The sequence below is a fragment of the Vulpes lagopus genome, chromosome 9, assembly GCF_018345385.1.
Source record: "Vulpes lagopus strain Blue_001 chromosome 9, ASM1834538v1, whole genome shotgun sequence".
In the NCBI taxonomy this organism is placed as follows: Eukaryota; Metazoa; Chordata; class Mammalia; order Carnivora; family Canidae; genus Vulpes; species Vulpes lagopus.
In genome coordinates, this window is record NC_054832.1 from 41,134,311 (window position 1) to 41,158,502 (window position 24,192).

General features: G+C 36.7%; 2 protein-coding genes and 1 pseudogene across 2 annotated transcripts in view; 2 read left to right on the top strand and 1 right to left on the bottom strand.

The window, feature by feature from the left end:
- Positions 1 to 24,192, top strand: part of RAD54B (RAD54 homolog B) — a 94,593-nt gene that overhangs the window by 21,513 nt on the left and 48,888 nt on the right. The window lies entirely within an intron of this gene.
- On the bottom strand, positions 7,513 to 8,499 carry LOC121498548 (annotated as a pseudogene).
- LOC121498547 (fibrinogen silencer binding protein) lies at positions 16,776 to 23,704 on the top strand. The gene is made up of 2 exons (XM_041768552.1): positions 16,776 to 17,644; positions 21,384 to 23,704. Exons 1-2 carry the CDS (start codon positions 17,271 to 17,273, stop codon positions 21,907 to 21,909), a joined length of 900 nt encoding a protein of 299 aa, XP_041624486.1. The 5' UTR covers positions 16,776 to 17,270; the 3' UTR covers positions 21,910 to 23,704.

Sequence of the window (24,192 nt, forward strand, 5' to 3'; positions counted from 1 at the left end):
ATGTGTGTAATTTTTCTGAACCAATTGAGAATAAGTTGCTGACACGATGCTCCATCATTCTATAAATTCTTCAATCTGTATTTCCAAACTCTATATAATAAAGCACAACAATGCCACTATCAGAATCAGGAGGTTCCTTTGATACAATTCTACCCTTAATCTACAGATCCAGTTCAACTTTCTTGTCTTGTCTCAATGATGTCCTTCGTATCAAAAATGAATTTAAGAAATAAGTAAATATTTTTTCATATTAGTCTAGGATTACGTGTTGTATTTAGTTGCATGTCCCTTTAGTCTCTTTTAATCTGCAACAATTTTTTAGTCTTTGCTTCTCTATTGTGCAGAATTTTAATACTTTTGAAGAGTACAGGACAATCAGTTTATTTTATTTTATTTGAGAGAGAGCACGAGCATGAGAGAGAGCACACGATCAGGAGGAAAGGGCAGGGGGGGGGGAAGCAGCAGGGAACCTGACGCCAGGTCCAATCCCAGGACCCCAAGATCACCACCTGAGCTGAAAGCAGACACTTAACTGACTGAGCCACCCAGGCACCCTCAGGCCAATCATTTATAGAATATTCCTCAATCTGGGTTTGTCTGATGTTTCCTTATGAATAGATTCAGGTATACATTTTTGGCAGGAATATCACAAAAATATTCTTGGTGTAACATTAGGAGACATATGTCAATTTATTAAGTTTGGTTATTTACATAAATTAGTATCTGGTAGGTTTCTTCACTATAAAGTTATTTCTGCCTTTGTACGTACTTAATAAGTATCTGTGGGAAGAGCATTTGAAACTGTTAATATTTTTGTATTTAATCAAATGTTCATTTAGTAGTTTTAGCTTTCATTGATTCTTGCTTGAGATTTTCTAATTATACTTGTATTTTTTAGTTGGCATTCTGCTGTATGCAAGAGCTTTTCCTTCTCCCTGTTTATTCACTAATTTTTGCAGATTCATGAGTTTCTATTTTATTTGCTTGGCTATCTGTTATTGTTATTTATTGTGATGCTTAGATTGATTTGAATATTTGTGTCTTTTTAACAATCCCCATTAGTTTTTTATTACTTTTGTACTTTCTGGTACAATAATATCATCCTTGACCCAGTTCTTGAAATTAGCCAAAGACCGGGATACCTTTTTGCTAGAGAATGGTTTTTAAAAACCAAGATCTAAAAATTAGAGCAGAAGACAAACCATTAGAGACTCCAACTCTGGGAAACAAAGAGTTTCAGGAGGGGAGGTGAGTGAGGGAGATGGGGTGACTAGGTGACAGGCACTGAGAAGGGCACTTGATAGGATGAACATTGGGTGTTATACTATATGTTGGCAAATTGAACTTAAATTGAAAAAAAACAAAACAACCCCCCCCCCCCCCCCAAGATCTGGGTATGAGGTGTGCTTATTGATACTGAAGTGTTATTGCTTTCAACCCTTCCAGTGATCACTGCCAGGAAATACATATATATGGTTACATCTGTATTTATCTGTATATTTAAAAAAACGTGAGTTCATACTAATACTCCAATTGCAGTTTAGTGCCACAGGATTCATTCTAATCCTCACTACTTCCATATCTGTGGTGTCTTATTTTTTTTTAAATTTTATTTATTTATTCATGAGAGACACAGAGGCAGAGAGACACAGGCAGAGGGAGAAGCAGGCTCCATGCAGGGAGCCTGATGCAGGACTCACTGCCAGGACCCCTGGGTCATGCCCTGAGCCGAAGGCAGATGCTCAACCACTGAGCCACTCAGGCGTCCCTACAGCCTCTTTGATAGTGAAAAAATTGGTTACCATTATCCTCAATATATTTACTTATTATTCATTTTACTAGTATATAAATAGTCTACCAAAAAATTAACGTAAATATTGTAAAAAAAATGTTTGAGATTTTACATCCTTATGAAAAATGGTTATTTGAACGAAATTTAGATTTTTCTTACAAAAATTATGTTGATATGATAAGGCTTCTTTTGTGTACGTATGATTTTATTGACTTTCTTTGTTCCATCATAAAAGGGTATTTTTACAAAATATTTGTGGATTTCTTAACTTCTCCCAAGTGCCTACAATCCTTTGATACTCAAATCAGTCTTTCTAATCACCTATCCCATCAGCTTTTTGCAAAATTTGCTGTTGATTTTTATCATATTGTCATGTGGTCTTCAAAAAAACTTTGATATTATAGTTCTTAAAGGATATTTGAATGTGAATGTGAACTTTAAAAAATTTGTAATCTGTTAATGGATGAATATTTTTTCTTTTAGAGTGACTCTTAATTATATAACTGTTAGGAATCAGATACCAAATACTCAGATTCTCTATATTTGTATTTCTGTTAGGAAGGTATATTAAGAATTCAAGAGGCCACCCTTTGTGCTTTAAGGCTCTTTCATGAAGATTTGGGTCAGGGAATAAGTAGTTGTCTGGATTTGGGGTATGTGTAGAGTTGTTTTTCAGTCAAGATTAATTGACAATCTCAGGAGCCCAGTCTGCTAAAGATGGAAAACATGATAGGTATATTCCTCTCTTTAAAAAAAATACCAGTGAAGATAATTCTCCCTTAACTAATCTGCCATTAGTTCTTAAAATAAAGAAGGGCTTTTGAGCAACCAAACACTGGGACTATTCATTTGAAATCCTCCCTTGGACAAAAGTGAATAAATTTTCTCAACTTTATCCTGGCATCAAGCCGGTAAAAAAAGATCCTAGTCATTTGAATATTGACTCCTTATATGCATCCCTCCAAATTGTCTTAAAGCACATTTGAAACTACTAGGTATTATCCAGGACCATCTGTAGGAGATTGAGTTACTAAATTCTCTCCTGAGTATCAAGCGTTGCCTACTCTTCTGTAAGACAGAGCATGCATGAGAAAAGGCAATGATCAGATATACATATTGAGCGGTGGTTCTTAATTATTACGCATTCTAGGGGGGCGTTGTGTGTGTGGGTGTGTGTGCGCGCGCACATGGGTAGAGGAGGAGGTGTTGTAATGCCAAAACTATTATGTGCTCCTTCATATCTGGTAAAATCAGGAGGGTCTTGAATGGCCTAACTATAAGTTAGTTCTCTTCCCTACTTTCCTACTGAGGATGAGATCCTCTAGCTAAACAACCCTCCTTATTAAATAGATCTGGTGCAGTTTTTGCATATCTGTGAATAACAGCTTTCATTTCCCTGCCAGCTGCAGAATTATTTAAACAAGCCAATCACATCCTCTTCCAGGATCCAGAGGACACCTCACCCTTTTGGTACTGCAAAGCCTGCTTTGCACAGCTCCTAGTGGTTCATTTTGTTCTGGAGGGCAATCTCTGTGCGGCCCTGCATGAGTGTATGTGGCCACAGCTAATTTCACCTGTCCAGTATCAGGTGTTGTGTATTTGACCATCCTTGTAACTCTCGAACAGGAATCCTTTTCTCACCAATGAGGTAAATAGGGAGGCAGTTAAAACAGAGGGAGACATGCATTTTTCCAGGGAGCTTCACCGAGTTTCTCAAATAGTCTTGTAACTCTTGCCGTCCCTCCTCCCAAGGCTAAAAACTACTGGTGTATAAACTTTGTAGGATGTATTTACTAAGCTCTTTTGGAAAGTTTCTTTATTGCCTAGCATTTAAGCATGTGAAGTTTGTTTTAAACTTCCTCAGTTACTTGGATTAGGTATAAAATGGGAGTATTCCTGTTTGAGCCGAGCTTTAATCTGGGAGTCTGCTTTATGCTTTGGGAGGGCTGATGTTGAATAATTGAAATAATAACAATGTTCAGCTTCTACTTTCGGGGAAATGAATTGTGTTCATATGTTGCCTCTTTGAATCCTTATGTAAAAACAAATGTGGGGGCGCCTGGTGACTCTGTTGGTTAAGTGTCTGACTCTTGATTTTGGCTCAGGTCATGATCTTGGTCAGGATTGAGGCCTGCATCTGGCTCTGTGCTCTGTGCAGTCTGCTCCTCCCTCTCCCTCTGTTCCTCCTCCCGCTCATGCTCTCTCCCCTCCCCCCAACCAAGTAAGTAAATAAATAAAATCTTGAACAAAAACAAAATGTGAAGTGGTGATTTAAGCAAGACAAAATAGGCAAAGAGGATAAGCACAGCGGAGAGAAAGATAACACAATATTAAAATATCAGTTAACATGCTTTTAGTTTAAGTATTAATAAGAGTACTGGCTTATATAATTGAGTTTTATTGGCATTTGTAGCTGGAAATTCCAGGCTTCAGGGTTGACTGGTCTAGCTGTTTAAAGGATATGATCATGAGCCTAGTCTCTTTTTCTCATTTGTCTAGGATTGGCTTCGTTGTTATACTGGCTTCCCTCATCGTGAGTGATAGATTTCAGCAACCACTGGGGCCATATACTTCCTTTTCCTCATCCATCCAATGGCAGGCAGATGCTCCCTACTCATGATCATTCCATACGATTTCTTAACTTCATTTTGATATTGTGCCACTTTCTGTGACCACGGGATTCCTAACCTTAGACCTATATTACCACTGTAAAGAAGACTTACTGGCTTGTACACTGAGAATCATTAGTGTATAAATCAGATACACATTCTTCAGCTTTGTCCCTGGAAGTGAGTGCTATCTCATCCTAATTTCCCAGCTGCTGCACGATGGAGTAGAATGGGTGTTAGTGGGACCCCTGGACATTCATGATGTTAACTCTACTGAGAAATGAATAATTGAAAAAATGTCTGAAATAAATATGAGTAGCTTAGCAACATTTTTAGTGTACAAAATTTAACTAAAGGCTAGGCTCCTGCAAACTGGCTTCTGGGGCAGAGGCTCCTTTAGTTCAAAATAATTTCTAAAAAATATTTGATTTTTAAGTAATCTCTGTGGGGCTCACACTCTGAGATCAAGAGTTCCATGCTCTACCTACTGAGATCAAGAGTTCCATGCTCTACCTACTGAGCCAGTCAGGTGCTCCTCGTTCAAAATATTTTTACCCCGAGAACAAGACTTGGCCAAATAGGGAGCCCAAATAGGGAGTATTCATAGAATACTATGAAGATGTATGTAAATTTAGATTGTGTAGAGTAATCTAAAATTGCAATAAATTTTATAATTTGACTCTGAGATAATATAAGATGTATTTATTGGTCTCTGGCCATGGTTGCTGACATAGAGCTCCAACAACCCTTTTAATTTCTTCAGCGATAACAGTACTAGGAACATTTTTTGTTCTAGTATTTGATCTATGACCCTGCTTCCTGACATATAGAGTTCCTAAATCCTTCTGAATTTCCTGGGCTATAGTAGTTTCTTTTGTTCTAATGAGGGGATTCTTGGTGGGCTCCTGGATGGGGGCTGGTTGCCAGGAAGACCAAACCATTACAAGCTTGGAATTCTCAGCCTGACTCCATCCTTCAGAGAGGGCAGGGAAATTGGAAGTGGAGTTAAATGATAGGTCATGCCTGGCAGAGGAAGCCTCTGTAAATGGTACATGGTCCGGAGAGCTGGTTGGAGATGTTGGGAGACTGGCTGCCTGGAGAGGGCATGGAAGCCGTGTGCCCCTTCCCATGTAACTTCCATCTGGATCTTCATCTGTATCCTTTGTCATATCCTTTTATAAAAAGTTGGTAAATAACCAGTAAACTCTTGTCCTGAATTCTGTGAGTTGCTCTAGGGAGTTATGTCTAGCTGCTTGGTGACGTGAAGCACAGGTGACAACTTGAAATGGGCATCTGAAGGCGGCAGGGTGGTGGGGGCTCAGATCCTGCGGGATCTGCTGCTACCTCCAGGTGGATAGTGCCAGGATTGAGCTAAGTTGTAGGACACCCAGCTGGTAACACAGAACTGTTTGTGTGGGGAGACCCCCCACATCCTATGTGGGAAGTACTGTAGGTGTGATGGTTGTGTGAGAGAAAGGAGTAACACAAGAAGAGGGCAGAGTTGGTATCTTTTTTTTTTTTTTAACTCAGACTCCTTCAGTTCTATAAGGATTACTAAGACCCCTGACATCTAGTTTTTGATTGTCTCAAGTGCCTGGTATCACAGACTGTCATCACCAAAGCACAGCAGTGATGTATGAGATAGAAATGCCACAGCAGTGTGACTCTTAGGGGTTGGATTCACCCTCGTTCTTACCCTATTTTATGTGGCAGATTATTTTGTTGTTTCACCTTCATCACATGTTGCAGTGTGAAATATTCAACATGATCTCTCCTGCCTGCTCAGATCCCCTCGATGCCCCTGCCCCTAGGCTGCTCTGCCTCTGTAGCCTCCTCTGTTGCTTAGCAGAGCAGCGGGGCCCTCTTCCTTGGTGGTGCCCAGCCAGCCAGGCTGACGAGGTATGCTCTGGGGGGTCTCCTCCTGCTGCTCTTTCCGATCTTGGGTGAAAGGCCAGGACACAGGACTCAGGGGTCACCCCCCTGCACGTTTGTGGAGGCTGGAGGACACGATCTGGAAGTGCAGTGAGGTTTATTGTTAGTGGGATAAACACTGCCTAGTGGAAAGTAAGGGAGGGGAGAGAATCTTCCAGATTTTATTCCTCTTTTTTCTCTGTGGACTACGCTGAGGTTTTTTTTCGTTTTTTGTTTTGTTTTGTTTTGTTTTGTTTTGTTTTCGTAGACTATCAGGAGATGATGCAAGGAGAGTACCAAGTAGATGCATTTGCCAAAGCGACCTATCGTATCTTTTCAGAGCTTGTTGTAAAGTGGTAGCTAGCACTTTGCTTTACGTGGTTTCTTGCCTTTGTTTCCCTTTTTTAAAAGCCTGATGCCCTCTGTAAGCAACTCCCAGATAAAGCCACTAGCATTCTAATCATTGCTTCAGGTTCTATTTACCAGAGAATTTGGGTTAAGATAAATTAATAAGGCATGAATTTGTACCTTTTTTTTTTTTTTTTTGGACTGTCCTAAGATCTAGAAATAATTTAAGTAGTCACAGTACTCTTTTTGCCTAAAAAAAATTTATGGAAAAAAAATCACCCCTACTCCATAGTTATTTCTTATTGTTAAATTTAGTAGATGTAATTATTTAAATTCTATTTTAGAAATTTGTACTTAGTATATTTTTAATGGCTAAAGAGTTAAAATGTATAAACTACTATTTTTATTTTTTATTTTTAAATTTTTTATTTTTTTTCCAAGAGTTAAAGCAGAAATTTTTATTTTTTTATTTATTTTTATTTTTTATTTTTTATTTTATTTTATTTTTTTTTAAAGCAGAAATTTTTAAAATCCATTTTATATACTGTTTTAGGGACAAAAAAATGTAGTCCTCAACATTTAGGTAATCAGTTTTATCCTCAGAAGTGCTTTGGGAGAAGACAGATTCTTGTGCCCTTTCCTCCAAAAGATACTTCTGTTGATATTCCTGAAAATGATGTGCTGTGGGACGCCTGGGTGGCTCAGTGGTTGAGCATCTGCCTTTGGCTCAGGGCATGATGCCACGGTTCGGGGATCGAGTTCCGCATCGGGCTCCCTGCATGGAGCCTGCTTCTCCCTCTGCCTGGGTCTCTACCTCTTCCTCTCTCTCCCTCTCTCTGTGTCTCTCATGAATAAATAAATAAAATCTTAAAAAAAAAAAAAAAAAGAAAATGATGCGCTGCGAGAAGACAGATTCCTTTGCCCTCTCCCCTCAAAAGATTCTTCTATTTATACCCCTGAAAATGATGCATTTATAACCCCACCTCTCAAGGACAATCCTGTTGAGATCCCTCAACCTCTGCAAAGAGTGAAGAGATACTAGCAGAGAACCTTCTCAGGATGCAGTGCCTCGCTGAGGTGTAGTGCAAAGGATCCATAAAATGGTGGTTGCTCCAGAGGAGTGTGTGTGCTCCTGGTAGGCCGCTGTGAGAGAGCCCGCTGGCCCAGCAGGGCGGCCCCTAGCTGTGAAGTATGGCCAGATGGGACTGCATGGCCTCCAGAGCCTCTTCCTCCTCCTCATCTTCTGATGCAGCCATCGCTCCTGAGGTTTGGGCCCTGCAAGGGCGTCGGTTACTTTACTAGGTGCTTTGCCTGAGGCCCCTGCTGTTACTTCAAATGATTTTGTCATTTTCCGTTTCTGCTGCTGTTTCCATTTCATCCTGATCATCCATGCTCTCAAAAGTGTCCTCTAACATTTCTTCTATGATGCCAGCCTCCATCATCTCTTTGGATAGCTCTTTCATGGTGTCCTGGATTTCTGGGATCTTCACGAGACTCTGCATGGCCTCCATCACTTCTGCTCTTCCGCAGGGAACCAGCCACTCGCAAAACTGCCAGCTGGTTCTTCATCCCCATGAGCACAGAGTTCACGCACAGAGCCTTGAAAGCTTAGAGCTTGCTCACAGCCTTCCTTGACCTGATCATCTCCCGGGCTAGGACCACACAGATGGCCTCCTGACCCTTCTTGGCAGCATCCTTCACTGACCGTTTTACTTTTCCTTTTTCTCTTTGGATACCTCTTATTTGCCTGTCAACTCTCATTCCCTTTCTTATCTTCAGTGACCATTCATTGACCAGCTCTTTGGGTGGCTTCTTCTGGGTTTTCCCAAACAGCCCCATGGCGAACTAAACTCGTCTTGCCCCTGCCGGCTTTCCGTTCCCTGGTCCCAGGCAGGTCACCGGCAGCCGCCTGGGCAGGGCAGGTGAGAGGAGACATATTTTTATTTTTAAGGATAATTTTGAACATTTTATAATTTTAAAACATTAAGAGAAATTGAAAGAATCATACATTGAACACCCATATGCCCATTACCAAGATTCTACAATTAGAATTTTACGGCATTTGCTTTATTACTTATCTATCTATTCATTTGTCAATCTTCTTTTAAAATTACTTAATTTATTATTATTATTATTATTATTACCTTTTTTTTTTTAAGTAGGCTCTATGTCCAATGTGGGGCTTGAACTCACAGCCCCTAGATTGAGTCACATGAGCTACTGATTGAGCCAGTTGGGTACCCTAATCTATCTTACTTTTTAAAAATGAAATAAATAAATTTTTATTATTAGAGTATAGTTGACATACAATGTTAAATTAGTTTCAGGTGCATAGCAGAGTGACTTGACAGTTTATACTTACTCAGTACTCCCCATGATAAAATGTAGTCACCATACAACATTATTACAATATCATTGACTATATTCCCAATGCTGTACTTTTTATCTCTGTGACTTATTTATTTTATAACAGGAAGTTTGTAGCTCTTAATCCCCTTCATCTGTTTTGCCCACTCCCCACCCCCTTCCCTCTGGCAACCATCAGTTCTCTGTACTTATGAGTCTGTTTCTATTTTCTTGTTTGTTTATTCATTTTGTTTTTTAGATTCCACATATGAGTGAAATCACATGGTATTTGTCTTTCTCTGTCTGGCTTACTTCGCTTAAGATAATACCCTCTGTGTCCATCTGTGTTATTGTAAATGACAAGATCTCATTCTTTTTTATGGGTGGTTAATAATCTGTTATGCACGTGCATATGTGTGTGTGTGTGTGTGTGTGTGTGTGTACCACATGTATATCCATTCGTCTATCGATGGATACTTAGGTTGCTTCCATATCTTGGCTCTTGTAAATAATGCTGCAATAAACATAGGGGTACATATATCTTTTTTTTTTTTTTTTTTAAAGATTTTATTTATTTATTCATGAGAGACACAGAGAGAGAAAGAGAGAGACAAGGTAGAGGGAGAAGCAGGCTCCCTGCAGGGAGCCCGATGTGGGACTTGATCCCGGGACTCCAGGATCACAACCTGAGCTGAAGGCAGATGCTTTAACTGCTGAGCCACCCAGGTGTCCCACTTTGGGTAAATTTTTAATGGAATTACTATATCGTATTACTATTTTTAGTTTTTTGAGGAACCTTCATACTGTTTTTCCAGTGTTTATGCCAATTTTTATTCCCACCAGCAGTATATGAGTGTTTTCTCCTCTATATTCTTATCAACACTTGTTATTTCTTTTTTTTTTTTTTAAATTTTTTTTTTTTAATTTTATTTATTTATGATAGGCACACAGTGAGAGAGAGAGAGAGGCAGAGACATAGGCAGAGGGAGAAGCAGGCTCCATGCACCGGGAGCCCGACGTGGGATTCGATCCCGGGTCTCCAGGATCGCGCCCTGGGCCAAAGGCAGGCGCCAAACCGCTGCGCCACCCAGGGATCCCCAACACTTGTTATTTCTTATCTTTTTGATACCGACCATTCTGACTGGTATGAGATGATACATCATTGTGGTTTTAATTTACATTTCCCTGATGATTAGGGATGTTGAATGTGTTTTCATGTGTCTGTTGGCCATCTGTATGTCTTTGGAAAAATGTCTATTCAGGTCGTCTGCCCAATTTTAAATTGGATTATTTATTTTTTAGTGTTAAGTTATACAAGTTCTTTTATGTATTTTGGATATTAACCCCTTATCAGATGCATCATTTGCAAATATCTGCTCCCTTTCAGTAGATTGCCTTTTTGTTTTGTTCTGTGCTGAGGATTCTTTGCAGTTTTCACTACTGTGCTTTGGAGATTTTTATTTTTAGAATGTGTAGATGTACCTCATTCTTTTAATTGCTGCAGAGTATACAATGGTATGAATATTATCATTTTTAGGATTTTTGTTAAAAACAATCCTGGCCTTATGAACATAGGCAAATAAGTTGTCAGATCATACATAACATGTTTGCATTACATTTTAATATGGTGTGCCAAACTACCTTCCAAAATCATTAGTGTATGAGGGAATTTATTTCCCTCCCTCCCTTCCTTCTTTCCTTCCTTCCTTTTATTTATTCATGAGAGACCCAGAGAGAGAGAGGCAGAGACACAGGCGGAGGGAGAAGCAGGCTCCATGCAGGGAGCCTGATGTGGGACTCTATCCTGGGATTCCAGGATGACGCCCTGAGCTGAAGGCAGATGCTCAACCACTGAGCCACCCAGGCATCCCCCCCATCTTTAACACATGCTGTTAAACCTTTTTAACCCTTTTTCTTAAACTTTTTAAACTTTTGCCAATTGAATCAGTAAAAACTACTTTGATCTTTTAATTTCTGTCGCCCTTTACTTGTTAGGTTGAGCTCTTTATATATTGGATTTCTTTTATTCTTTAAATATTATTTGGTATTCTACATCCATTATTCTATAGCATTGTTTTTCTTAGCTTGTAAGAGTTATTTATAATTTGATTTTGATTATTTAGGTAATACATCAATGTATTTTTATACCTTTTCTAACAATACAGATAAATTCATAGTTTTTTTTACCATTCTCCTCCATGTCATTCTCCTTCCAGTAATAGTTACTGTAATTTGGTGCCTATCATTCTAGACCACTGCTGTCCAGTAGAAATATAATATAATCATGTGTATAGATTGTAAAATTTTCTAGTAGCCACATTAAGAAAAAGTAAAAAATTACCAAGTAATAAGCAGATGGAACTAATTTTTATAATGCATTTTATTTAACTCAATATGCATATCATCTCAATATGTAATTAGAAAGGTGGTGTATATTTTACATTTACATCTCAATTTGGATGCTGAATTTTTTTATTGTGAATTCTTTTTTTTTAAATTAATTAATTTATTTATTTTTATTGTGAATTCTTGATCAGTATTTATACTTGATAATAGAGTTGAAAAAATAGATTTGTATTCCCATGTTCTAAACATAGATAAATGTTGTTCACTATCTGGAGTTTTAAAAATTTTGTTTATATTCATATCTACATCTATAAAACTAGTTCATTTGTTTAAGAAGAATCAATTTGACTTGAAGCAAATCATGTGTTTTAAAAGTATGTCTATCCAAGTTAAGTAAATATACTATGTCAAATCTGTATCATTAACATTGAATTCAAATGATCATTGTTAACTTAAAAAGGATATCTGAATTTAAATATCAACAAAGTAGTTTTTAAAATTTTCTTACAACTTTTGCATGCAATTTGAGTATGACTCTTAATTATAATTAAAGTTTTCTATTGATTCATATTAGAAAAATGTATGTAGTCGCTTACTGATTTGTATCATGAAGATTTTCACTTTAAACATATATTCTCTTACCAATCTGACCAGGTCACAAATATACTCTTCTTTTCCTCAAAGCTTCAAATTCAGCTCATTCATTTAACAGTGTGATATTGAGTAGAAAATGTAAATGATATTACTGTTTTTTTTTTGTCTTTGATTATTGAATGTTTGACAAGCATTCCTTTTCTTTCAAAAAATGTTGACTTGTAGTTAACAGTACAATAATTCTTTATAAAATTTTCCATGACTCAACCAGTGAGCACTGGTGAAGAACAAAAAACATCATTAAAAAACTAAATTGTCATTTGCTTCAACGTGGATGGAACTGGAGGGTGTTATGCTGAGTGAAATAAGTCAATCGGAGAAGGACTAGCAGTGTATGTTCTCATTCATTTGGGGAATATAAATAATAGTGAAAGGGAATATAAAGGAAGGGAGAAGAAATGTTGGGAAATATCAGGAAGGGAGACAGAACATAAAGACTCCTAACTCGGGGAAACGAACTAGGGGTGGTGGAAGGGGGGAGGAGGGCGGGTGTTGGAGGGGAATGGGTGACGGGCACTGAGGTGGACACTTGACGGGATGAGCACTGGGTGTTTTTCTGTATGTTGGTAAATTGAACACCAATAAAAATTAATTAAAAAAAAAACTAAATTGTATGAATCCACTTTACAAAATGAATTAAAAAATGTGGATTCATACAATTTAGGTTTTTTTTTTTAAAAGGAAGCTGTTTCACTTGTTACATTATGAAAATACTGTACTCAACTTTTGTACGTAGACTCTATGAAAACTATCTTGAATATCGTTAAAGCCATTTGGAGTATGTATGCAAATGCTGTGATCACTGCCAGTTTATTGAACTGGTAAAAGAAATAGAACACGATTCATTTAATGACGTTTTTTGTTCTTCACCAGTGCAACTTTTGATCCTTGGGGTGGTGAGTTCAAGCCCCATATTGGGTGTAGATATTACTTTAGAAAGGGAGAGAAAGGAAGGAGGAAGGAAGGAAGAAAGAAGGAAGAAAGAAAGGAGATTGATTACACTGGTGGTGTGATTATGTGTAATGTCAAAGAAAAATTGCATTGGACAAGTAAAATAGGCAAAAAGACTTTACTCCAAACTATTGCAATAGAGGGTAGAGATTGAATTTAACTCCCAGTACAACAGGGATTTATAGCCAGTGGGCAGGATTGTTGGACCCTGGCTCACGGGTGCCAACGTTTCCCGGTGGATGCCCCAGAGACTCAGACCCCAGACAGGCAGATGCAACTAGCAAGAGGGTTTATTGAAGGTTTGCGCAAACGGGCCCTCCACCTCAACGGTGGAAGAGCCCTGATTGGCAATTACAGGCATCTTTTAAAGGCAAAAACTGCGGGATTAGCATAGCATTCGGGTTATGACATGATTGGTTTATTTGAAGGTCAACATGAGCATGTTCAGAGACTTTCCAGTCCGGGAGTGGGGGGTGGGGGGGTTCTTATCTCGGAAAAACCACAGAATGGTTCAGGGACTTTCCAGTCCGGGAGTGGGGGGTGGGGGGGAGGTTCTTATCACAGAATGTTTTTCCTTGCTTAAGTTCTGGGTGTGGACTGCCTCTGGGTTAGGCCTGGTCCTACATTTTCACGGGGGGTGGGGTTTCTTCAGGATAAGGGAGTGACTGGGTGAAAAATTACTGAGAGGAACTAGGTTATGATCAAGACGGAGATAGGAAGAATTTGGTTAGGCATCAAGAGTGGAGGGATTCTTGCCAAGTCTGGGCCTGGCAGGCTGCCTAGGCCAAAGCCAAGGCCTACTTGAGAAGAGGGCTCAGATGAGCCCAACTAAAGTTTGGTCAAAGGGGATGGTCTTGTCAGTAATATTAGAAAGAGCAATATCTTACGTGATCAAAAGGCTATGTAAAATGTAACACGACCAAAACTTAATGGAAGAATATGCTGCTTCGGTTTAAAAATTTTAAGTTTAAATTAATTAAAATTCAATAAAATGAAAAATTTAGCTCCTCCGTTCCATTAACCACATATAAAATGCTCAAGAGCCACACGTGGCTCATAGTTACTGCTAAATAACAAAATTTGGCCAAGTAAATTTGAAGATCTAATTGGATTTCTTAAAGAATTCATGCATTGGGTACCACCTCCCCTAGCTAGTCAGAGAGACACTCCAAAGAGTTGTCTAAAAGGGAATGTTTTTATAGGAGGAGGGTGGGGCAAGAAAGTTATTAGCAAAAGAAAATGATTGACATGGCTGTTTTCTAGGGGTAGGGGTCTCATCATGAAGAGTACCTCATATTTCTTTGGGGGAGAGAGGACCAGATGACTGACTCACTGGTGATGCTGGAAAGAAAAATTTCCTGACTGACCAGTTAAGGCCACATTTCGGGGGAGGTTGAGACTGCAGTTAGTTTGGGTGTTAAGCCCCAACTTGGGAACTTGGTCTAAGTGACTCCATTTAGGGCCTATGCTTTTCTTAACACTACTGTATTAGGACAATATTAGGACAATAGAGTTCTAGACCTTTTGGGAGTGCATTTTCATACAAAGTATGTACCTGCCTACAATTTGTACCTATGTATATTTTTTCTGTACCTACAGAAATACTTAGCTTTGGGTATTTCTTGTAAACATAATGGAATTATGTTTGTATTTTGTAATTTGTACAAATAAATTATTATTTTGTATTTACTTTCCTTTTACTAGCTCATTTCATCTACTCTATGTTTTGGAGCTTGTTCTATGTCAATATGTAGAATCTGCCTCTTATTATTTTAGTGCTGCCTAGAATAGACCATAGTATGTATGCTAGTGATTTTAATTGTCCCCACTTGATGTGTTCCTAGATTGCTATCAGTATTATGTAACTACATAGAATGCTTTGTTCTTCCTTGTATTTGAATATTTTTCTAACGTAGATTCTGAGAAGTAAAATTACTGCAATTTTAGAAGGTTTTACACATGCACAATGTTAATACTCTCAGACTACCATCCAAAATGCTGTTTTACACTCCCATAAATAGTACCAAAGAGAACTCTTTTCCCTGTACCCTCATCCACTTGACATTCTTTAAGAATTCTTTAAGAATTTTCCCAATCTTGTGGATGAAAAGAGTTTTTAGTGTACATTTTTGATAATTAGTGAGATTTAGTGATTTTTCATATTTTTATTAGTATTTCATTTTTTAACAACACCAGTTCTTTATTCCAAAAATAACAAAGTATTATGTAAAGGCAGTATACATATCCTGTGTTCATGCTTTCCTTTGAGTAACTTTGGTCAGGTTGTTGGGGTGAGTCAATTTTCAGTTTGTATCTCTGTGGACAAATATCATTAGTGTTTTTATTTTCTACAATTTACTGAGCAGTAAAACTGCTTAAAGGCTATGTTAGGAGGAGGAAATATCCTCTGCCCTTCAAGGTCTTTTTAGCAGGACTAAGAATTAAATTGACATGAAACAGATTAACAGGAGAAAATCAAATTTATTTTTGTACATATGGGGAGTCCACACAGACATGAGATTCCAAAGACCAGGAACTTGAGGCGTATATGGCTACCTCAGAGGTTCAGGGGTATTGGGATACAAAGGGGAGGAAGACCTTTGGCAGGAAGGTGAGAGTATATGTATAGAAAACGTACATATATGTTACAGAGATACAGTAGATATGCTTCTTAAGTAAGGAGCAATCTCTGTTAGTAGCTTTCTTCCAGGTATAGGCTCCCCTTTCCAGTGTAAATTTAGGCAATTGAGGGGGAGGTTAAGAGCTTTTCTTGAATCTACTGGCTTTTAATTCAGAGTAATCTTCATGCCAGAATGGCTCATTTTTGGGGCAGCCTGCCCTACACTTGTATATGAGATAAAAAAAGCCTCTTTTTTTTTTTGCACCTTGTTTATGTTACATTGTTACATATTGTTATGCATACATTTATTATGTTTTCAGACAGGAATTAGAAAATACATTCTAAGTTCACAAACTGGTAGCCTTGCAAATGGCTAGACTAGCTGTTCACTTTTTGTTAAAAAAACAAAATTCAGCTGAGTACGTTTTGAAGATCTTACTGGGTTTATTCAGTGATTTATGAATTAGGCAGCATCTCATTTAACAGAGAGAAAGGAGCTGTACAAAATGAATGACTTTTCTAGTCGGGAGTGAGAAAGAACAAGGAAATTATCCTGCCGAAAAATGGATTGGTTGTATTCACTTACCTTTAGGAGATGGCAGGAGTCCATTCTCACTAGTGCTGATCACATAGTTCTTGATTGACCAGTTTAAGATTTCATTTTTGGGAAGAGCCAAAACTGTAATTAAGTCTCAGGTGACATGGGGCTTAGCATAAGTGACTCCATTTTGAGCCTGGTGTCTTGTTTTTAAATAGTCCAAATTTATGAATATGGCTAAATAAAAATCTTACTCTATAATAATAGCAAATGCCATTTTGTTGTGTGCAGTCTTAAGGCATGATTATTCTGTTCTCACTGTGAATGGTGTTTTTTTTACACATGATAAAGCAGGCTAGCATATTCACATACGTTACACCGAAAATAATCCATTCCTTTAAAAACATAATTTTTGTCTGCTTTTTAGAACAAAAATGTCTTCTCAAGTAACTGAAAAAAAAATGTAGTGGCTACTGTAGGCTGTAAAATGAAGGAGAAGCTTAGCTTTACTGTGAAGTCTGAGTCTGGGTGTAACCTAACTAGCTAGAGGATATGCAATTCCTGATTGACAGCAGGACCAGCATTATGCAGATTTGGTAAGAGAGAACAGCAGCTCAGAAAACAGTGATTAGGGGCTCTGTTAGGAATCATTACATTCATCACTCATATCTTTAGTTTTTCATTTTCCTGTCTACTGGATTTGTAAACAAATAGCACAAAACAGTTCCTCTTTTGTTTTTATTAAAGTGATACTGCAATGCAGTTTCAGTCTATCAGTTAGGCATACATGTGTGGAAATTCGATATTCTCACTAAATTAGCTAATTTTTAGCTATGTTCCATGTTTATCTCTAGACCTTTGTGTATTAAATCCTATCTCGGGCTGTTCTCTTTATACACAAGTGTGTTTTGCTTGTGCCTTCCTGTCTTCTTCAGTGAGGAGCTTTATGTAGGTCAGGCTTGGCTTAAGCAGATTTCCTGAACCTGCGTCAGCTTAAGCTGGAGGAATTTTAATAAACCCTCCCCTGTAGGCGTGGGCCTAAATGAGGCTAGCCTAGTTAAGCCTGATCTTTTTCTGTTTGTGAAAAGAGCTGAGCAGAGCTAAAGGCTGCTGCATGGTGGTTTCAGAAACTGCCTACTTAATTTGAAAAGAACAATGGTAGGAAAGGCTAGATCTTCCAATTTTACCTTATCTGAAAAGCTTGATTTGCTAAAGCTTGTGAAGCCATATGTTAAAATTCTCGAAGAACACACTAATAAACATTCAGTCATAGTGGAAAAGAATAGATGTTGGGATATCATAGCAGTAAACTATAATGCAATTGGAGTAGATCGCCCTCCTCGAACAGCCCAGGGCCTACGCACCCTTTACAAAAGGCTCAAAGAATATGCCAAACAGGAGCTCTTGCAGCAAAAAGAGACCCAATCAGATTTTAAAGGCAATATTTCTGAGCCAACCAAGAAAGTTATGGAGATGATTCCCCAGATTTCCAGTTTTTGCCTGGTAAGAGACAGGAACCACATACAAAGGTAAGCTTTATTTTATTTTCTTGTGGAAAATTATGGCGCCTCCTATCTATTGGGCTCTGGCTTAGTTGTGATAGAGATATGCATAGTAAGCATCCCCACTTCGGGAGCAATGAATAGTGTCTTTGTTTTGCTTTCTTAAAAAAGAAATGTGAGGCTATAAGGAATTTTTCTGCTGCATTTGATTTAAGCCACTTTTTATTGTCTTCCCCTCCCCCTTCCCTCTCTCTGTAGTTTTTAAAAGTAAAGGTTAGGGAGGGATAAATGGGATGAAATTTGTAACATAACCTCATAAACTTTTTAAGCTTTAAATTTAAATTGCTAATTAGCTTCTGAGAGATATCTTTTTCTTATTTCACTTAAGATTATATTCCATTGGCATTTTCAAATTTATGTAAAATTAGCAATTTCAGGAGAAATGGAACGCCTGTTTTTTAATGAATTGTTACTGTCTGCACATAGTGAATATTAATTGAGCTAAAAATCTAAAATCAGTGATTTAGTAAATTAATGACATGATTGTATATATTAAGACAGTTTAAATTATTTTCCAGCATATCCAAAATAAAAAAGATAAATACAAGAAAAGGAATTTAATGCCTAATTAGGGATTCAGATTACTTAATAGAAAGTTTTGTTGTTTTTATTCATTAATGTCTAATTTCACTTTGATCTTGAGTCATTACAGGAAAGGGGTAAGCACTCCCATAGAATTTTGCAAAGATATGAAACTATGAATTTTAATATATGAATAAGCAACCAAATTCTTATAGGGTTAGAAACAATTTTTTTGGCTAAATTTATGCTCTATATAACTACTTGCCTAGGAATCTTCAAAACTTCTTAGTACTAATTCAAATTTTAACCCCTGGCAAAAGATAAAAAGCATTCTTCTTCTGAACTATTTAGGGTTATTTAAACAAATTGTAAACTTGTTAGTTGAGGGTCATTTCAAACAAAGTTTTACAATACTTCTTGGTGGAAGAGTCATTATATAAGCAAAATTATTGATCACCTGTGAAATCCTTTTGAAGTTAGGAGAGAAATGGGGGAGAAAAACTTTTTAGGTAGACTTGTTATTTTTATAATTTACTAGGGTAATTTTTTAAAGACCAGCTTCTTATCATATGTTGCTTATTTCTAGAAGACAGTAAAAAAAAAAAATCGCCAGTGGGAATCTAGAACTCAGAGTATATGAATTCATCAGTGCTTAAAATGTTCTCTGTGATGAGAAATGATTAAATCAGAATTTGCTGGGTGTCCAAAAAACTCCACAGTAAGACTTTTTATACAGTACTATTCATTAAAAAATTTGTCCCCCCTCAAACCATAGAGAAAAGTAGCTTTTGCATTACAGGTATAAAACTACCTTTTGGGTATTAAGTATAGTTTTTTATAGTTCGAAAATTAGACATAGAAACTGTAGTTTTAATTAGTTGCATATTTTAAAAATACAGTGAGTATAGAAGAGAAATAATATACAAGTATCTGTTTACATTTTGACTAACCATATTCAAGGTCAGTCTTTTGGGATAACAACAGTTGCTCTGATAAAATGAGTTGATTTATACATTACAAAACCTACTGTTTAAGCAAGAACAACTTTTCATATTTTAAAGGGAAGAATATTAGAAATAAGCCATTTAAATGCCAATTGTGTTAGTGCCCAGGTTGCTGTTTTATCTATATTAGCATATTTCATTTATATATTTAATGTTCTTATACTTAATTGATTGACATCATTGAATCTTAATTCTCAGAAGTTTTAATCTATAATCTTAATTATGCTTTTATATAAATATGCCTGTTAATCTCACCAAACTCTCCATTCTTAAGGAAAATATTACTGCTTATATTTAACATATTTAAAGATATATACCTATTTTGTAAGGCTACCCCTAAAACGCATTGACATATATCTTCATTTTTACTTCTCTCTAGTATCAGATTATATTTTGTGTTTTTGCAGTCTATTTGGTCCTCAGCAATTCATAAGTTTTAGAGGTCCTTCTGTTTATCCGTTTTTTGTGACCTTCTCCAAAACATTCTTTTTAAAATTTTATTTTACTTTGTTATGCTAACTTGTAATGTTTCAACAAAAATGGAGTATTTCAGACAAAAGGCATTTTAAAATTTATATGGGAATATAATGTCTACATCTAATATAGTATACTCCATTATATATACTAATTTGGATAGCAGTTAGGTGGATTTTTAAAGTTTCATTTTCATCTGTAGTTTTAGCCTTCTTCCTTTCTAGGTTTTAGGGATGTTAATATAAAGGGGGAAGCCTTATCACTTTTAATTACATTGATACTGTATTGTTTTGCTTTTGAAAAGCATCAGATGACAAAAAGAATGAAAATTAAGGAATTTATGTAATCTACAACTAGATTTTTCATAACATATCTTATTTTGTTTGTATATCTTAAATATCTGATATTTCAGGCAATTTAATGCCATTAGTAAGTGACATACAGGGAATTTTAATTTTTTTCCGTATGTTCTACTTGAACTTGTTCCAGCATTTTAATCATCCATGTAGAATGAATGTATTCTTAACTATGTTACTTATTTATTGTTTGCAAACATTTTTTTTGTAAAATTTTTTTTAAGTAATGTTAAGCGTAGTGTTTTTTCATTAATGTTCCAATAATTTCTTTCACCTCTATAACTAATTTTTAAGTTAAGCAGAAGCATACATTTAAAAAAAAGCAAGATTATATATTTTTTATCAATAGCTTCATGTTATTCATGAAATTGTTTTTTTTAAAAAGTACTTTTAAGTACATTGTGTTTATGTCATAACCAATGAAGTTACGTCAAAGTTTAAATTATGCTGAAACTACTTTTTTTCTAATAGAAGTGCCTATTTTATGGAAACTACATGTAAATTTAACAGACTTTCAATATTTCAATAGATAGTATATAGCCATTTAAAATACTTAAATAAAAAAACATTTTTTTCAATTATGCAGTATGTGATGAGCACCTTCTAGGTTGCAAGTACAGTATTATGCTAGGTGCTGGGGATGCAGTGGTGGATATGAGCCCTTTCCCTGTGAACTTTACCTGACTGATAGTTGAAGCACTGAAAGGGCAATGGAATCTTGTGGTTTTTGGACAGGTAAAGGATAAACACTATGGTATATAAAATTGTATAGTAGGATAACACCCTGATAGTTGGGCATACCCAAAGCCATACAAAAACTTGATTTTTTTTCCTTTTTTTTTGGACAGATCTAGAAATCAGTACCTCCCATAGATGGCTTTCCACCATCCTAGAAGTCATAGACCTAGGTGATTTTTAGATTTTTAATCGTCCAGGAGAGCAGAAGCAGAGGATCTAGGGCTAAGATATGGGGATAGCAAGGCCCAAAGTGCAATAAATGGCCCTTTATACCATTTAAGAACGTCAGGCTTGTGGGAACATGTCTCTTTCAAAGCATTAACAAAGGCTTTTCTTTATATTTACCTCATTGGCCTTGGGTAATGTTTGTAATTTTTGTCCTTTTGAGAACTCAAAGTTAAAGATGGATGAGAGCTATATGTATATATTTTTGAAATTTTAAATGTAGTCACTTTGTTATTCCAAGGATTAAATTTTTTTTTGTTGTTTCATGGTTTTCTTTATAGCTCTAAAGCTTGACACTTTGATGTATACTAAATATGAAATTATGCTATAAATATACTGTTGTCTTCATTTGATTTACATTTTATAATGCTTTTTTGTGTGCTGTAGTGCAAACTTGGATGAGGAAGCACAGGCTGGTACGAGTTCACTACAGGTAATGTTGGATCACCATCCAGTTGCTATTACAGTGGAGGTGAAGCAAGAAGAAGACATTAAGCCCCCTCCTCCACTTGTTTTAAATTCTCAACAGAATGATATTTTAGAACAAAGAGAAGACCATGAATTAGTACATGTTATGGAGAGATCTTTGTCGCCGTCACTTTCCTCTGTTGATATGAGAATGACATCGTCTCCATCTTCTATCCCAAGGAGAGATGATTTTTTTCGGCATGAGCGTGGAGAACACTTTAGGTCACAAATAGGGTATGATCCTCAGATTCTGCAAATGCTGAAAGAGGAGCATCAGATAATTTTAGAAAATCAAAAAAATTTTGGATTGTATGTTCAGGAGAAGAGGGATGGATTGAAAAGAAGGCAGCAGCTAGAGGAAGAGCTGCTAAGAGCAAAAATTGAAGTGGAGAAGCTGAAAGCAGTTCGCTTACGGCATGATCTGCCTGACTATAATAGTCTCTAATATTTTTTTCAGTCTTGCAACTTGATAATTTTAATTTGGGCCAAATTACTCTCATTTGGGAATATCCTGAAGCAGAATACATACTCTTAAAAAGTGTTGTTAATCTCAGTTGTGAAAAAACCTTTTTTTGACATGATTTTCTAATTATTTAATTTTCTTTTGAGATATATTAAAACTGGTTGGCATGGTTATATGTTTTGTCTTCAGTTTTTTTACTAAGAAATTTAATTTTTGGCCTTACAAAAGATTTCTTATTTTGATTATTAAATTAGAACACAAATAAATAGATATAAAGACAGATATATTCTTTCAAAGTTCTGAGTCTTCACTTTGAAACCTGTAGTTCAAGGTTCAGCCTAATTTAGAAGCAATACTAGCCTAATTAATAGAATCTTGCCTATATGACGTTGATTTTTATGCTTTTCTGTTTTTTGAAGAAGTCATAGGGTTCTAGGGATGGGAAGGTATTTGAAAATCACTTTCCACCTCTTCAATTTAGAGGTAATGAAACTGAGATCCAGGGAGAACTTCGTGACTTGATGTAACAAAGTTATTTATGGCAGAACAAGGACCAGCCCTCAGTTTTTGTTTCTTTGTAGTTTCCCCCCTGCTATTCCACAGAGGTAAAAGTCCACTAAAATGACCTCCTTATGAAAAAAATTACGGAAGGGTTTATTTCATTACTATTGCTTTTAAAGATTCATAGGTTATAAAATCAGGGGACTTGTATTAGTTATTTTCAATCTTCTTCCCTTTTTTGCCCTGCAAAATAAGATGTTCTTTTGGAGCTGTTATATATTTTAGCTATAAGATTTAATGTCTTAATTCATTTTTAATGTCTTATTCTGAAAAAGATTTCACAGTACAAATCACAGTAAAAAAGTTTTAATGAACACAATTAAAATTTTGCATAGAAATAGCAAAAATAGTTATGATTTGATCTATGATATTTTTGTAAATACTGCTTTTTTTAGTATTTGCAGAAATAAGTAAAATCTCGATTCTTAAAGCACACGTTAAATTTAGGTTAAATTTTTAATATGTATATTCTGTTCTTGCTGGTGCTTTGTTCACGAAGGATGTTTGAGCCAAGCTTTAGAATGGTGTAGGTAGAATTTCAGTGTAGTAGAAAAGGATGTTTAAGTCAGAGTGAGCAACTTGGAAAAAGGCATAGAGAGTGGGAAACAGTGAAATCAGGGTGTACCAGCACAAATACAGGGTAGGCCAGGTGATTTTAAGTGGGTCTAGAGAGAGCCAGTTAGGGCTTGATTTACCTGGATTTAGGATTAAATGAGTAGCTACTGTTCAGCTCCAGCAGAATTTTTACATGCAGGAATACAGCAGAAATCTGCATTTTTTATGTGGAAAATTTTCACATTTTCAAACCTAAAAATGTTTGCAAATAATTTGAAATGTTTTAAAAACACTACACACAATGGGAGTGGGCCTCATTCAGCCAGTGAGTGGGCTTCCAGTTTGTGGCCTTTGGAGTAGAGTAATGGTTCACCAAGAGCAGAGCTGACCAGTATGAGAACTTTGTGGCACATGTAAATCCACTCCTTTTGAATCAGAAACTCTGGGGGTGGAATCCTGAAGAAACCTCCCTTGTGAGTAAAACCAGGCCTAACCCAGAGACAGCCCATCCAGGCACCTTCCTGGAATCTAACGAAGAAACCCCCCCCTTGTGAGTAAAACCAGGCCTAACCCGGAGACAGCCCATCCAGGCGCCTTCCTGGAATCTAAACAACGGAAAACATTCTGTTTTTCCGAGATAAGAAAACCATCCCCCCCGCCCCCCCCCACGCCCTGACTAGAAAGTCCCTGAACATGTTCGCGCTGACCTTCAAAGAAATCAATATGTCATAACCTGAATGCTATGCTACTCCCATGTTTTTTTTTTTTTTTTTTTTTTTTTTTTTTTTGCCTTTAAAAGATGCCTGTAATTGCTAATCGGGGCTCTCTTCCAACTCTGAGGTGGAGAGCCTGTTTGCGCAAACGTTCAATAAACCCTCTTGCTAGGTGCATCTGCCTGTCTGGGGTCTGAGTCTCTGGGGGGTCCACCGGGACACATTGGCACCCGTGAGCTAGGGTCCAACAATCCAACAATCTTTTAAAAATCTTAGAGATTCTGATACAAGCTAAAGTTTGAGAACCACTAGAACAGAGTACTTGGAAAGTAGCTTGGTGCCTAAATCATACAAGATTCTCAGAAAATTGTGAAAAGAGAAATGGGTGAAGGTGAGTTGAGGGACATCAGTTTGGAAGTTGATTGGTGCTACATTA

What these genes read in the sequence shown, in the direction of transcription:
- LOC121498547 (XM_041768552.1), top strand. Translation starts at nt 17,271, where the DNA reads ATGGTAGGAAAGGCTAGATCTTCCAATTTTACCTTATCTGAAAAGCTT. An exon ending in GACAGGAACCACATACAAAG is followed by an intron (nt 17,645 to 21,383) that starts GTAAGCTTTATT and finishes TGTGTGCTGTAG; the next exon opens with TGCAAACTTGGATGAGGAAG.